This window comes from Anomalospiza imberbis, chromosome 1 (assembly GCF_031753505.1).
Source record: "Anomalospiza imberbis isolate Cuckoo-Finch-1a 21T00152 chromosome 1, ASM3175350v1, whole genome shotgun sequence".
Lineage (NCBI taxonomy): Eukaryota > Metazoa > Chordata > Aves > Passeriformes > Viduidae > Anomalospiza > Anomalospiza imberbis.
In genome coordinates, this window is record NC_089681.1 from 135,332,625 (window position 1) to 135,348,968 (window position 16,344).

Genomic DNA, 16,344 nt, shown 5'->3' on the forward strand with positions numbered 1-16,344 from the left:
GATCAGGAAACCCACATTTTCATGTATCTTTCAGTATTTAACTGGAAAGTAATTGAAGACCTTTTTGGATAAGTTTAAAAACACTGAATGAAAGAGTGCAGAGCATCAGTGCTATATACACTGCTCTTAGCACTCTTTTTGAAGACAGGAAGACATATTTTTTAAATATTTGGGTAGTTGCCTTTCAGTGAAGTCAACAGCTTCCAATCTCTTACTAGCCACTAAGTATCTTTAAAGTCAGATCTATTACTACGCATTAATTTTGTGCTTTCAGGCTGTGGTTGGTGACCTGCATGAGTCAGGAAAAGTATTTTGCTCTGTACACAGCTAGGTAGATTCTGGTAGGCTTTAAGTTTTCGAACACAACAGTTATTGTTTTTGAAGAATCTTGTTTAAACTTGAAGAATCTTGTTTAATCTTCTTTAAGCACATTTTAAACTTTCTGAGGTAGTGTCTTGATTTCAGTAGAAACTTCAAACAACCAGCCAAGTCCACTTCTGGCCAGTTCAAATGTCTGAATTACTGAGATGAGTCAACTTTCAAGTCCTCAGGGACTGACTACTGAGGCTGTTCAGGCTACTTTTAGGGTAACTGTATTAAAGACTGTGAGGTTGTCAGGAGGGAGCAAACATGGGTGTGAGAGATAGGCACCTACCAAAGACAGAGAAATAGCTGGCACATCAAAGCACATGTGTAAGAAGGTCAGTTGGGCCAACCAAGCTCAATATTTTTTGGACTCCCTGAAAAGTATTTATTTGCTTCTTTCACTTTATGGTACTGGTGAGTTAGAAGCACACTTGAGTGAGAACAGGGAAAGCATAATGTGCAATGCAGACCTTATTTTCTCTTCTGCCTTACATGGAACATGATTCAAACTAATAAATTTTTTTTTCAGCCTGGATTTTTCAGTGTTAGGCACTTTGTTCATTTTGCTACACTTAGGCACAGTCTCAGTGGAACTTCTGAGCCTCAGAGTCTTACCCCTGTCTTGTACTGCTTCTACAAGAGCATCCAATAACTAGCAGTGGTCAAGAAGACACCTTTCTTGGACAAACATTTGCCTCTAAGCTACTGGACTTTCCACCTCCAGCACCTCGGTGCCTATACCCTCTTAGACTGGGAGACCTCATACTTCCTGAAAAATCATGTTTAGTATCTCCACTCCCTGGGCCAATACCATTGAAATCTCTCCTTGTATTTGAGAAGCTTGCAGCTGAAGTTAAATACTTTATTCCATTACACTGAAAATCTAAGCATGATCTCTGTGTTTGGAAATAGATGCAGAGAACATACATGATAATCCAGTGTTTCAAGGTAATTTCTGTTTCTCCTCAGTTCCTCAGATGGTTCCCACAGCAGCCTGGGGTAGAGATCTAGTCCTCTTGGTAATACTTATTTTTATGTTTTGTTTTTCCCCAAAGAGGGTGTAGACCTGGTGTGCTGTCTTTCTTTGTATCTCTTTTCTCTTGTTGATTGTGAGTTGACACTTGGAGTACCCTTCAACCCTTAGCATTTATAACCAGTTCAGCCAGGGCATCAGTTGATGTCTCTCATAAGCTAATGAACTGTTTTGTGACAAAGTCCTGGATTCTCTACTGTAAAGTCCTCTTCTCTACTATGTGGGCCTTGTTGGGCATAAACATTCATTTGTTGTGATCAAATCTATCTACAGAGTGCAAGCATGTCTCTTTTTAAAGCCATTGTGGATTACATGTTAATTTTTTATTATTTGATTTTAGAATACTGGTAATTAGGCCAAGGAAATAGGAACAGTAAAGCTGGATCATTAGTAAGGCTTAAGCAAAGGCTAGAATTTATGGTGAAGTGCATTTTCAGGCCATGTGTTCAAGCCACTTATAAATAAATATTTCCAGAGCTGGTAGGATCTGTGGCATATCACTTTTTTTCTTTAAATTGGAGGAAATACATGACAGCATCTTGAAAATCATATGGATGTTTATATTCCTCAAAATAACCTTTTCAGGGTGTCTTGTCAATAATTAATTGAGATCTCCCTTATGAATACAGGAAGGAAAAAAAAAAGAGGGAAAATAATTGAAGATATATCTGTAAAAAAACATTCTAAGTATGCAATCTTTTGTCAAACCAGAATGATCTTAAAGATTCTGTTTGCTTGATCTCCAGTTAAATCTCTCAGGGGGCTAAATGAGCTCTACTGTAAAATATGTATTCCATAAAGAACTTTAGAGATCTGTTGTTACTGCCTGATGGGGATGAATCCATAGTGTAATAAAACCTAGTGATAGCAGAGCATTCTGATTAATGAAGTTCTAGAAGTCTGCCCTTTTATTTTACACTGGTGCTGGTGCTTATGTGCTTATACTGGGTCATGGTCTTCCAAAAAACTTTACAGGCAAGACATGTCTTTGCTGAAACACAGACAGAGGTTTAATATGTATTAATAGATATTATACAATAGGCAGTGAAAGAAACACCAATATCTACAGTTGAAAATATAGTGGGAGGGGAAAGGGGATTTCAGTAGGCAGAATTTCAAGCTGGACTTTGTAGAGGTGATGAGGAAAAATTTGTCTTCTTTTATGAAGAAAACCAGAAGATTTTTCTTAAATGGCTGCAAGGATTTTGCTTGTGGCATACATCTCACCTGAAATGCATTGCCCCCAGCAGCACACTGCTTCCAATGTTGTGTACTGGGAGGTTGATTCAGTTTCAATTCAGAGGCAAGAATAAAACCTATTGAGTAGTTACTGTGGTTTTGTGCAGCAAATGTGTGCTTTACAGAGGTATTTGAGCTAATGATCCCATGCTGCTCTGCTTTAAAATGGTGAGATTTGCAAGGATAGCAGGGTTTGATGGTTCTGTGTGCTCACAGGCCTATTATAGTAAGATGTAATGTCTTAAAAAGCACATGTGGCTTAAAAAAATGGGATGGAAATGGAAGGAAATGTTCTTACATAATTAGGCTAGGTATCTATTCAGCTGTTATCATACCTCTAAAATGTTGTGTGTGTAGCTGCACTGGAAATATTTGTGACTAGCACAGGGCTGGATAAGGAGCTGTGCCTTCGCTAATATTTAAGCAGATGATCTGAGCTGTGACTCATGTTTCGAGCAGTGGTGCCCATAGAGTGCACAGGCTCATGAACGCCTTCATTCATCCCATCTGTTGAGATGGCACTGTGCCCACAAACAAGTGGATTGGTCCCTTTCCTAGGAAGCGTAGTGCCACACTGTTATGATGGCAAGCTTATCTAACATTGCAAACAGCATCTCTGCTGCAGGAAATCCCTTATCAGCGTTAGGGCTGAGGCATTAATAGGTGACTTGATGTACCCTGGAGGATATTTGACGTGTTGGAAGAAACTACTGAAACATGGCAGAAGGAGGAAGGCTGCCCATCCCTCAGCATGGCAGGACACTGAGAGGAAGTGTCTGATGGCTTGTTGCATAGCAGAATTGCCTAGAGACAGCCCTAGACAGCTGTTGCAGTCAGGCAAGGACAGATGGTGTTGGGCAGTGGAACAGATCATATGGATCTCTTCACAGTATCTCCTTGATGCTTGTTAATGGAATTAGCCCAAAAGGCATTATCTTGAATGGCTGTGTCATGTCCTGCATTGAACTGTGCAGAGTACTTGCAGAAAATTCTGAAGTTCAATTTAAAAAAGTGGATAGTTTTCCTGTAAAGTCCTTTGGTTTAAGTGAGCACAATTTTAAGACTAATTTGGTTATTTGCAAATGAGAAAAAAAATATTACTTTGGCATCACTTTTGTCTAAAGTGGGTGACTTGCACCTCAGATCCATCAGCAGATGATGCTGGTGCTCAAATTCTAAGCTCTGAATTTCATTTCCATTCATATAACATGGATAACATCTCTGTCCACAGCACTAGGAACTAGATGATCTTTAAAGATCCATTCATTCCAACCTAAACCTTAATATGATTCTACAACCAAGGGCAAAAAAAAGAAGAGTTGAAAAATTCTTTGGGGTTTTTGGAGTTAAGGTCCTGCTCAATTTTTTTTTCTGTTTAGTTTTAGCATTTTTGGCACTGGCAATACATGTATTTTTTAAAGCTCTTTGGCTTCTAGTCTCTTGAGACATTATGGTGTTGCCCATTTCCTCTCAACATGAAGTATAGCAATTTGATGATTGTAGAGGAAGATGAGTTTTTGATCTATTCATGTGACTTCTATGGCTTAAGAATTGAAGTAAAAAGTGCTTGTCTTAAATACATTACAAAATTGTTACAGCTGGCTATAAAGTGCTTGGCTTAGTCCTCCTAATACAGAATATTAATTGACATATAGTGAAGCAAATTCCCTAAAATAAATGCTGTAGTGCCTTTCTAGTCAATGGACATGTGTACTTGAAGCCTTTAGGCCAAGCTCCTGTCCAAGCAGCTGCAGCTGAACTTTCTCAAGGTACTTGTTTTTATCCCTGGGTTATGTGTGAAACTTGCATTAGTAGGCCTGATTTACTAGACCCCTTAAAACAGTGTAGGAATAAATTATATGTTTGATTTAGGCAGACTGATTCCCAGTCACTGCACCCTGGGGAAGTGCACAGTATTAAAGTAGTTTTGCCTGGATCTAGTGCCAAGGTGAAGGGCAGAATTAACCATCTTTTAATGTGCACAGTAAAGTTAACCTGAAAGACAAAGGAGCATGTTGCTATGCACAGTTTTGCTCATTATTAATATTATATGGCTGTAATAAGGTTTTTTTTTAAGAATCTTTCTAAATGATGTTTATCTTTTAAGAAGCAATGGTACTGAGCCTATAAAACTCATCAATTCTCATTTTTTTGTGTGTGTGTGGACGAAATCTGTTATGTTTTTGAATGTTCAGTTTTTCTGTGTTAGGTCTCTTTGCACTTTTACTTTCCTACCTGTTTCAATGAGGAAAATTTGCTGTAATGTGTGAGCTGCTTTTATTGACTTCAGCTGTTGTCTTTAGAGAGTGTGTGTGTGTGTCTGTTCTTCATGTCAGATGAATAACTGAGCTGGCTGATCGCTGTGTCAGCAGGTTTAGTCCCTCTTCCATGTCTGCAATTCTCCAGCTCTAAACACACTTGACAGTTAGCTGGTGACCTTAGGAAGTCTTTTCATATCTGACTCCACAAGTGGTAGCGTGACTACAGGAACAATGTTTTGGCAAGGATAGCAATAGCTTAAACCATGTTGAGTTTAAAAGCAAACATCTAAACCTATTTGTCCAAATGACAAAGACGAGTCACAGTTTGTGAAGTCTCACGCACAGCTGCAGTAACTGGGACATGAACAGCCACTGTTTGGCTTATCTTCTAGTTTCCAAATAATTTTCCCCAGATCTTTTTTTTTCAAGTGGCAGAAACTGATGTCTAGTGCATGCCAGAAGCCGGCAAAACTGATGATGACACATTTCTTTGTGTACAGTAAAGATGTTTTGTTCCATCCATCAGCAAAACTTCCCAGCATTTTTAAGAAGATCATAGTCTATTGCATCGTAAATGTAAAAAGAGAAAATGAAATATTGTCAGATTTTTGGTGGGCAGGGTAGTCTTTTAGAACTGAGGGATTCCCTTGTTTTGCTGAGAGCAGCCTGGATGTGTGGGTGAATCTGGTGCTCATCCTAAGCTCCTCACTTGGAGCTCAGCAACCTTTTGTTGCACATTTGTTGTCACTTTAAGAAGACTTAGCTCTGGGGATAACACTAGGGAATTAGGGTTTTGATAAGGTAGAAGAGGCTGATATGAAACAAATCCAAGACTTCTCTGTGTTATGTTCCTCTTTTTTTTTTTAAATTTGGTTTGCTTTTGTTGTTGTTTTTTATTTGGTTTTGTGGTTTGGTTTTTTGTGGTTTTTTTTCTTTTTTTGTTTGGTTTTGTGGTTTGGTTTTTTGTGGTTTTTTTTCTTTTTTTGTTTGGTTTTGGTTTTGGTTTTTGGGTGGTTTTTTTTGTTGTTGTTGTTTTTTGGTTTTTTGGGGTTTTTTTTTGTTAGGGAGAATGAGGATTGGAGTGCAGCAGTCATACTTTGGGCCAGATTCTTTGCAAGAATTGTATTCCACTTGCATTAAAAAATTGAACAAGGCTTCCGGGGCAGTGTTTCTGTAGCCCCTTGGCTCCAATCCATTAAAGATTGTTCCATTTTAAAATTGTGCCTCTAAAATTCATGGTGCTTATAGGAGACGTAATTCTGACAAGAGCTTAGGGCAGTCACCTGAACCTCCTGGTGAACCCTGATGGGAATGGGAATGACATATGCTTAGAATAGCCTTCTGCGATGCCTAAGAAGAAAGCAAAATGTACATATAGCAATTCTGGCTCTTCAAAGCTTGGGTCCATGACAGACCATGTGCAAGAATAGGTAGAAATGGACTTTGTGAAGGCATTGTTACAATTCATCATCATATAAACACAGTAAGATCCAAAAGACTCAAACTTGGATGAAATCTTACTTCTGCAGTATCTTTCACCACAGGGTGAAGGAGCAGTTAAAATGTGTCTATTTCAAATGGGAAAATGAGAACAGTTTTCTCCAACAGAGCCTTGCCTCTACAGCCTTCACGGTGAGCGGTCACACCAGCTCACACCAGGCTGCATTTGAAGTGGTGGTTTCTTGGCTGATATCTAGCCAAATGCCTCAGCTGCTCATACAAATGATTCAATGCAAATCAATGAGATTTTCTAGACACATGCAGTTAATGTTTCAACAAGCAGCGGCAGATGAAATTGCTGTGTCAGACTGCATGGCAGAGAGAGCTGTTGCCCTTGTTCAGAAAATTCTATGCCTGGAGAGTTTTCAGACGTTCTCATTTCAATTATCCAAAAAATTCTGCTTTCAAATCAACTTTGAAATGTTCAGAGTCTCTGTATGCCAGTCTTTTTTTGACATTGATTTTTTTGTTTGGAAGAATCAAAGATGAAACATGGTGTTTTCTACTCCCCAGCAAACCTCAGAAGACAAGTTACTGCTACAGACTTTGCTCAGATTCTGCAACTGTCCTAATCTAGATAACTGTATATTAGGATAAGAGGTCATTGCTGCCATTCAGGTCTTTCTGAGAAACATTTTGCTGGATGCTCTATTTGCCCAAGCATGGTCATGCATATGTGGATGCATTTTGGCTTTCCAGCTGATTTTCCAAGGAGAAAAGCTGCTGCCTTTCCTACATGGACAGTTTGTCAGAATCCCAGAAAACGTCTACATTGAAGCATGCCAAATCAGGAAAAAGTTTTTCACCCAAAGGATGGTTGGGCAGTGGAACAGGCTCCCCAGGGCAGTGGTCACAGCACCAGCCTGACTGAGTTCAAGAAGCATTTGGATAATATCTCAGGCATGTGGTGTGTTTCTTGGGGTGTCCTATGCATTGCCAGTAGTTGGACTTGATGGTCTTTGTGGGTCCCTTATAACTCAGTACATTCTGTGATTCCATATCAGTCTAATAACAGTGAAAAAAAAAAGCAGATTAAATTTTGCATCACAGTTTGAGTCAGTAAATCATATTTTTAAAAGGAATAGTTTGATTCTGCTGTATAAAAAAGCATTCCTGTGAAGCACAGCAGCTTCCATCTCTCTCAGCCCACATCTGCCATTTTTGCCCCCACTCTTCTAAAGAAGTCTATGTCACCCAAAGGATGTAGTCCTGGGCTTTTGGCCAATATCCTGAACTTGAATTCCCACGCAGTAGAGCATTTACTTAGGAAAATAATATGTGGCAGCCAGTAGGCACAATACTATCTCTGCTGCCAGAATGTACTGACTGTAAATGAAGCTGTGACAGATGGCCTGAAATGTTTCAGTGCTTGCTTTCTCTAGACCAGGATTACCTAATTAATTTTTACTATGGTGCATTGGGTTGTTTTACCAGGTTCTGGTCAGACACATTGAATGCATGGGATCTAAGTTTGCTGGACCAAGCAGGGTCTACATGTATGGTAAGGGCAGTTTTACAAAAAATTCCTGGAACAGCAGGCTCCTGGTGGGACCAGATGAGTGGGAAGGAATATGGGATCAAAACCAGGACACCAGGGACAATGTCTGCTGGAATGAGAAGAAATGGACTCCTGATTCAAATTGTGACTGAGTTTACTGAGCAACCCTGTTTTAGAGAAGAGTAGTATTTTACTTGATAGTGAAGCTTCTATATGCACTATACCTACAGAAGTAGCTTTCTTTTACTTCTTATGGAGTGTTGTCCTTGTGCATGGTCCTCGGTAGACAGGGCAAAAGGCTGGTAGGACATTTTTTATTGTGGTTAGAGAAATACATAGGTGAACAAAAAGGTTATTTTCCTTAAGAAAGTGGTGATGCATAGGGAGATTTGATATAGCTTAAGTGAAATATATGGTGAACAAAGAGTTAAATGTGTCATAAATATTTCATATTTTGGATAGAAAGAGGCCAGTGCAATAATTCTTAGTTTGGCAGAGAAAAATGAGCAGCTATCATTTTGCTAGGTTTATTAGGAGTGACTTTGAAGTGTAACCTAGTAAATACAGCCTATCAAACCAGAATTAAACCAGCTGCATATCACTTGAATTGCTCAAGGAAAAAGTCCTTGTCTGTTCTATCCCCCTCTCTGGTACATGTTTTCACTCATTTAAGAAAAGTCAGTGGAATTGCATTTAAAAGTGTTGTCACTTCACAGTCTGTCACAGGGCTTTTGCCAGCTCCCTTCAAAAAGGAGTTGGTGCTTAGAACTGTGCCAGCTGGTTGATCTGATCATCCCAATGCTTTACTAGAAAATCTAAATATACAGCAGTACGAGCTGAAATGTGTCTGCTGTCCTGTTTTGCAACTATTCTGCATTTGAATGAAGAACTACTTTCTCATGAAAGCAGTACTGAAGCTCTCTCTATCTTTCTGTTCTATAGGTTGTCATTTTGTATTTTGAGCCAAGTATATTTCGCTGTGTTCTCCTAAGATGGGTTCGTCTTCTGGGCTTTGCTACTGTTTATGGAACTGTGACACTCAAGCTGCACAGGTATTTCACATATTAATTTCCATCTCTGTGGGAGTATGTGCAATCTGTGTGGGTACTTAGACAGAAGAGCTGCAAATATTATCATAAACAAGTGTCATTTCTGCTTTTAAACCCACCATGTATTTCTTCTCAATTTTCCTGCTCAAATTATATGCTACTAATCTGAGTTGAGAGCTATGAATCCTGACAGGATTTGATGAAAAATATATATACATTAACTGTTAAATTGTGCAAGAACCCTTTTCAGAGGAGGTGAATGTGTTTTCCTTGAATATAAAAAATACAGAAGTATTCATAGAGTGTTCAAAAGTTTCCCTGTGAAGTGTTCATAGAGAGATGCTTTTGAAGTGTTTAGACACAGCAATGGTGGGTAAAGCAATAGACCATGGTGTGTGTACTTACTGTGTTTTCTTATGGCTCTTAAGTCAAGGGCTGTTTACTTCAGGCAATCATAGCAGACAAACTACACACTCACAAGCATCTGTACCTGCCAGCAAAAATATGAGGCAGATTCTAGGTTCCATGGTGTTGGCAGTGCATTCACATGTGACTCAGAGATTTAGGATTTAGAGGCTCAACTTAAATTCCCACTTCTACAGTCCCCTTAAAAATTGAAGCCTTTTCTGTGTATGCTGGATAAAATCCTAATACTTTCCCCTATTTAATGAAAAAAAATTACTGGTACATTCTGTAAGTATCTTTATTCAAGCAAAGAGACAAGCAGTATATTGATACCTGAACATATTGGATGAAGTACGGTCACTCATCTTTTTGTCTTAGTTTCATTACTGTGTTGGCATGTTAGATAGAGGAGGTTTGATGTTATGCTCATAAACTGAATGAGAACTAAAAATATCTTGTGTTTCATGATGCATTATTGACTTGTCACATATTATGTGGAAGCCCCTGTTTTCCCATTTAAACAGAGCTCCTTCTTGCAGCTCCCTTTAATTTGTGTCCCTGGTTACAAGTGTACACTTAGTGCAATAGAGCCTCGGGGGTGGCTCTTGGCCTCCCCTCGGCACCTTGGCTGTGCCAGGGAAACTGCTGCCCCACCCCAATTCCTGTGTGTGCCCCCCCACTCCCTGTGTCTCACCCCCAATTCCTGTATCTGCCCTCCAATCCCTGCGTCTGTCCCTCCAATCCCTGTATCTGTCCCCCCCTCATCCCTGTGTCTGCCCCCCTCATCCCTGTGTCTGCCCCCCAATCCCTGTATCTGCCCCCCAATCCCTGTACCTGCCCCCCTCATCCCTGTGTCTGCCCCACGTTGGGCGCCAGTCTGTAGAGAGCGTGGGACCCCAGGACGGTTTGGATGGATGAGAGATCTCTGAAGTTAGGTCTTAGAAGATGTGGTTTATTAAAAGGGGTGAAAGGCCCTGCTTGGAGTTGCCAGGCACAACTCGTGGCATGCCAAGGGAGAGAGGGAGAGGGAGAGAGAGGGAGCGTGGGTTCCAGGTGAGGGTCCCAGGGGAAGGTCCAAGAGAGCGTCCGGTCCCTCCGGCACACCTTATCAGGGGGCTTCAAGGTGGCCTGAAACAGGACTTGGGCCAATGGGGTCACAGATACCTGATACTTCAGGGGAAGGTTACAGGTGTGGGATGAACCATACATTGGGGGTGAGACAGAGCATTCCATTTGACCTTTGGACCTATCTGCAGGTAAAGGGCATTGTTTAATCAGAAAGGGCGATTGCTTTCAACCTGGCTATACTATTGTTTTCTAGTTATTCAGTAGTCAAAGTTTGTTATTTCAAATCTAGTTCTCATCTCAATGTCTGTATTTTCCAAATCTTTTGCCAGGCAATCATATTTATAAGGTTTTCCTATTTCATCTTCCCCAACACTTAGGCTAGTAAACTAATTGTAAAATGCTGTGTCTGGCCACATCTTTGCATTGAAAATGACCAAGAAAATCTCACACCCCCATAGTATTTTCTGGGTTGAACAATTTCTGACACAAAAAGTAAAACAAGTGGAGCAGTAGAGAAGAGAGGGAGCTGGTGACTTTGCTTGGATGCTTTGTTATCTATAGCTCAGATAGATAAAAAGCCTGAGACTGTAGGTGGCTCATGTCATTGCAGTCCTGCGATCCTAACAGGTTCTTTATATGATTGTACATGATGTGAAGAAGTAGCTATCCTGACAGGACAGTTGATCTTCCATTCCTATTAAGTGAGGATAGGCTGCAAAATTGGGCAGAAAATCTTCTGCTTGCTCATTCAGCGGTTTGGTGTTACTTGGCACCTGTGCTGACAGGGCCAGCAAACAAGACAAAATTTAATAAGAAGCCAAGAATGCACTACATCCTCATCCTTGATCATCACAAAGCAGTGAAGTGTGGGAGGAGGTCTCGGAAGAGATCTACCAGGATTACCATGGGAAACTACTGTGGTGTAGGGGCATGGTAATAAGATTCCCGCCGTTCCCTATGTCCATCATTTGGTGCACCCTCCCCAGTTAATGTCAGTTAAGCAATGGTACCATCCCAGGTTCTGGAAAGTTCTTTATTCTAAGTTCTGTTATTGGTTCCCTCCTTGTAACCACTCCTTCCCTTATCTCCCATTGGTTTGTACTATCCCTATCCCTCCCACAAGATCTTACCCCATTGGAGGTATGTACCCCGACCCCACCTCCTCTCTCTCGGATATAACCCCTATCCCCTCCTTCGGGGGGGTCTCCGAGGGCTCCGGTCACTCAGACCTCGGAGTCCAGGCACTCAGGGTAGCTCCCCTCTCAAGAGGTTGTCTCCCTTTGCTCCTTTTACCTTTTCCTGCCTTTTCCTGCCTTGAATAAACCTCTGAGAACTGCAGCGCTCCGTGTGCCGACCCGTCTATTTGGTGGATTCGAGCTTTAGTCATCTGGGGCTCCTGCAGACCTACGACCGGCGGGCTCCCCCGCGGGACCTAGGTCCGGGACGCCACAGTGAAGGATAGCAGCAGACTGGACTTTACTAATGGGACAGCAGCCTGAAGGCTGAGGGAAGTGATCATTCTCCTTTACTCAGACCATATCTGCAATGATGTGTTCAGATGTCAGCAAACTTAGATGAGTTCAGTGGAAGGCCACCAAAATGGTCAAGGGCTTGGAGCACTGGTCCTGCAAAGAGAGGTTGAGATAGCAGGGCTTGTTCAGCATGAAGAAAATATAGCATTGGAGGGACATAACATGAGCTATCCAACACTTACAGGAAGGTGAAGCCGGGTTCTTTACGGCAGTGTATAGTGGGAGAACAAAAGACATTGACAAATTGAAATAGGAGATTTCAACCTTATGCAGTATGAATGAATATCAGGGTCAATGTTATATGAGGAAAGCATTTTCAGTGTCAGGCTGATTAAGCAGTGCAGCTGGTTGCTCATGGAGTTACTTGGAGGTTTTCAAGACCCAACTGGATAAAGCCCTGAGCAACCTGGTCTGGATTCATGGTTAACCCTGCTGTAAGCGTTGGCTGCCCTTCTGAATAATTTTGTATTTCTTTGTGTAACACAAAGAGGGAAAAATCCTATTTAGTATGTTAATCTAGAATTGCTTTGTCTAGGAGTCTGTCTTTTGTTTTCCACCCAGATATCCTGACCATTCCTTTCCTACATTAGTGATATTGTGGAATTTTTGGTTTTGAATATCTCAGTCCCAGAGTATGCCTTGCAAAAGATGTAGTTGAGTTATATATCTATTTTATTATACACATTCACAGCAGTTATGCTGTTAGGAACAATGTGATGTCAATAGAAAATTGGTAGAAAATTTTGGCAGATCTAATTCAATCCACAGGTCTTACAAGGTTGAGGAATGGCTTATTGCAGACATCACAGATACTCCTGACAAGCACTAGTTCCCTCCTGCAGCTAGGCTATGTCTTGCCTGGGGGAAGAACCAATTGCCAGCAAGTAACTTGTGATTTTTCTTAGTTAAATGGGAAAACCAATATTGTGTAAAGGTAGCTATTAATGATAATGAGAAAGCCTAATGCTATAGTTCTCAACAAATAAGATGCTTTGAGTAGCACTGGAGCGTGAAGGTTAACCAAAACCAGGTAGGAGTCACTAGACACGCCTGGGGCTTTTGTAGCTTTTAAAATTTTCCTGTAGCTCCTCACTTCCTAAGGAGGTCTCAGAGGTTTTCTTAGGGTCAAGCATCAGGGGGAAATCAGAAGAGAAGGCAAAAGCAGATGCTTAAGGAAGAGTAAAAGAACAGGGAAGTAATGTACTGATTCATTTTTTGAACACCTGTCACAGTCAATTTATACAGTGCCTCATCCTTAATTGCCTCTTTCTTATTCACTGTGCATTTTTAAATAACAAGCTGATGTTTATGGGGGTGGAAGGATGGGGGCATGGAAATGAGCTTAATTTAAGAAATCTAGCTGAAGAGCTATGAACATAAAATACAATACTTTCCTTAACAATGAATTTTTCAAAACAATTCTCTCAAGAAATAATGATGTTTCAAATGTAACCTTTTCAGTTTAAAAGAGCTGATGTTGCACCTTTCAGTAATTTCTGTAACTGAAGACTCTCTGTGTTCTTTTTCAAACCCTGTGTTTTATAAACAGGTTATCTCATTATTTTTAATAGTGTGTGAACTTCTCTCACCTTCATGTCAGGATTAATACAGAATCCTTAATTCTGGACTAAAGCATAAGAAAGAAACTAATTAACATAAATACGGACAAATGTATGCACTTGTGTGTGTATACATAGGATAGTTTTCAGAAATTTTAGGAAAAGGAAACCCAGGAATGGGGTCTCTAGTTTATGGGAATCTCCATTTCTGATATTAATAAGAGAAAGAAAGGAGAGTGGGAAAGTGAGGAGAATGAGAAGGTATGGGGAAAGTGATTTTTCAGGTTTCAGAAATATGACAATGACATAATCCCTGCTGTTTTGTAAGCAGTGATGGTGGGATGGGAGTGTTAGTGGGAGAACAAGATGTTAACACTATGATGCAATTCTGCATTTCATCTAAATGCTGTGCTAAGATTATATTGCTGTGCTTTGCCATCTGGTACAGTTGGAGCAAGTAGTGGACCTTCCTACAGGTTTTGGAGGTGGTAAAGAATGAAGTAGAAAAGCAGTGTGGGTAGTGTGCGGGTGTTTAGAGGCATGTTTTATTGGGGGACATGGATTAGTGGCTCATTTGGCAGTGTTAGATTTATGGTTGGGCTTGATAATCTTAAGAGTCTTTTCCAGCCTAAACAGTTCAATGATTCTGTGGTTCTCTGGGCTGTGGTTCAGTATCTTACTGAAGAGGACACTCATGCTAGCAGAGAACCCAAAGAAGATGTCAGTTTGCTTCTTGAAGCATCAGTGGTGAGGACATGGTGTCCTGTTCCAGCCAAGACAGGGTTAAAGTTAGCATCAGCTAGGAGGGGTACAGCCAGGACCCTGGGGTTATTGGGTATTGCCTCACTCCATGTGCAGGGGGAACCATGGGTGGAGGATGGGTGGCACATGGGGACCACTCACCTGTGAATTGTTTGCCTAACTTGTACACTCTGGTTTTAGCATTGTTTGTTGTTACTGTTTCTTCTCTTATTTCATTGATGTTTTGCTAAATTGCTCTTATCATGTGATCTTTCCCTTTTTGTGCTTTCATTTCTTCTCTTCATCCTGCCACAGGGGAAGTGAACAAGCAGCATGTGGTCTGGGGTTTTACAGTGGGAACATTAAATTTGGGAATACCATTCCTAATCACAGCACATGGCATGTAGGACCTCCCCTAGGTCAGCTAGGGCTGGTAAAGAGGATAGAGATGACCTTGTCTAAAAGTGTTTGGTGGGAATGTGGTGCAGAAGGGGGCAGAAGGTACCTTGTGAGTTGAAGCCCTTACGGCTGGATTATCGCATGGCCAATATTTCACAGGTCGTAGGGCCTGTAGTTGACAGTTCCATAGTGCCAATACGCCACTACCCAGTGGTTCCATGAAATGGGACACTGGTGATGAAGCGCTGCAGAAAGAAGTTTTGTCTTCGAGAAGTGGTTACTGTGTAACTCAATTTAAATTGGCAAGCAATGTGACATGAGCATCATCTGTAGTGGTGAACCACCCTGTTTTTTTGAAATGAGTCAAGCCCTCGTGGTTTGGTTGGTTGAGCACTCAAAAAAAGTGGAGGATTTACTTTCTATTGAATGATCCTTTTTTCTTGTGGATGGTGAGAGTGAAATGCCTTTAGACAGATGCATTCACTGTTGGATTTTGCTGCTGGATGTGGTCCATAATGATTTCTGTAGTTGCTATCTCACATGAAACGTAAGGAGGAAAAATTGTTTACAAGGCAGATGCTACTGTTGCAGAAACGCAGTGTACAGAATGCTGGTCTGATACTGCCTTTGTTGAATTGCCATTGCTTGGCGGTTTTACTGCTTTAACTGCAGTAAAAACCCATTGCTTGGGTTTTTACTGCTTTAGCTTGACTCACAGGATTTCAGTGTTTGCAATACAGGAAAAGGAGTGGTTTGGTCAAGCTGTAGAGATTTTTACACTGTAGGGGCTTTCTATAACTATTCCAACCATTTGTCTGTCTCTTCCCTAGAAATTGCATGTTTTAGCACCTGATGTTGTATGAACTGAGTCCTACAAAGCTTTGTGAAAAACAGTTTTGGGCAGAAAACAGATCTTATGCATGCTCACACAGAGCAAAGGCTGAAACCCACAACACCAGCAGGTCCTTCTTTGCCTGGTCTGTCCTGGGTGGTCAGTGGACACACTGTGCTGGTGGCTCCCACACTGTGTTGGTGCCTCAGGCCTGGCTGCTGGAGAAAATGGCAGAGAAATGAGGATTTTAGGGGCTGGGTACAGAGTAAAAGGCTGTGAAAGGCTGGGGGATGCAGGTTAGGGAGGGAAGAAGCTGGGCTTGCTGAAAAAGTGTCCGCACATACAGTAGGAGTTCCTAAGGAATGAAGTTTCACTAATTAGTCATGGAAAAATCTGTTTTCTTGTTAGCATGCCTTAACCCAATTAATTAATTTCATGAGTATAATTCATGCCTCATGTCTGCTGCAAACCTTTGCTACTTTGTTTACTTATTTTTATGGTATACAACAAAACAGGGCTTTAGACAGTAAACTCCATATAGCATTCTTGCATGATGCACATTCAAGATTAAATTCTTATTTTCGCAGTTCTTCTAGATTAAATGAGTCACATTGTTGCGCTGTGTTTTTTTTTCTCAATAAAACCTACATTATTAAAATCCTATTTAGCTCTTTTGTATCCCTGCCATTCTCAAGCAATATCTAGCCTTTAACTAGACAGTATAATGGTTCAGTTTCATATTTCTGAATACTTTCTTATGTATAAACTAGCAAAATGTAGCACAGCTGTTAAAAAACAGAATTAATCTTGATGGGGCACGATGTATAAGTGGGACTAATAAACATTGTCTTAAAGCAAGAAA

General features: G+C 40.8%; 1 protein-coding gene across 2 annotated transcripts in view; it reads left to right on the plus strand.

Moving 5' to 3' along the window:
• The window catches only part of GPR158 (G protein-coupled receptor 158), a 189,704-nt gene that overhangs the window by 125,974 nt on the left and 47,386 nt on the right, over window positions 1-16,344 (plus strand). For both annotated transcript variants that reach the window (XM_068171752.1, XM_068171744.1), the window contains exon 6: window positions 8,840-8,949. In XM_068171752.1, the coding sequence (XP_068027853.1) occupies window positions 8,840-8,949 (110 nt within the window). The remainder of the gene's footprint in view (window positions 1-8,839; window positions 8,950-16,344) is intronic.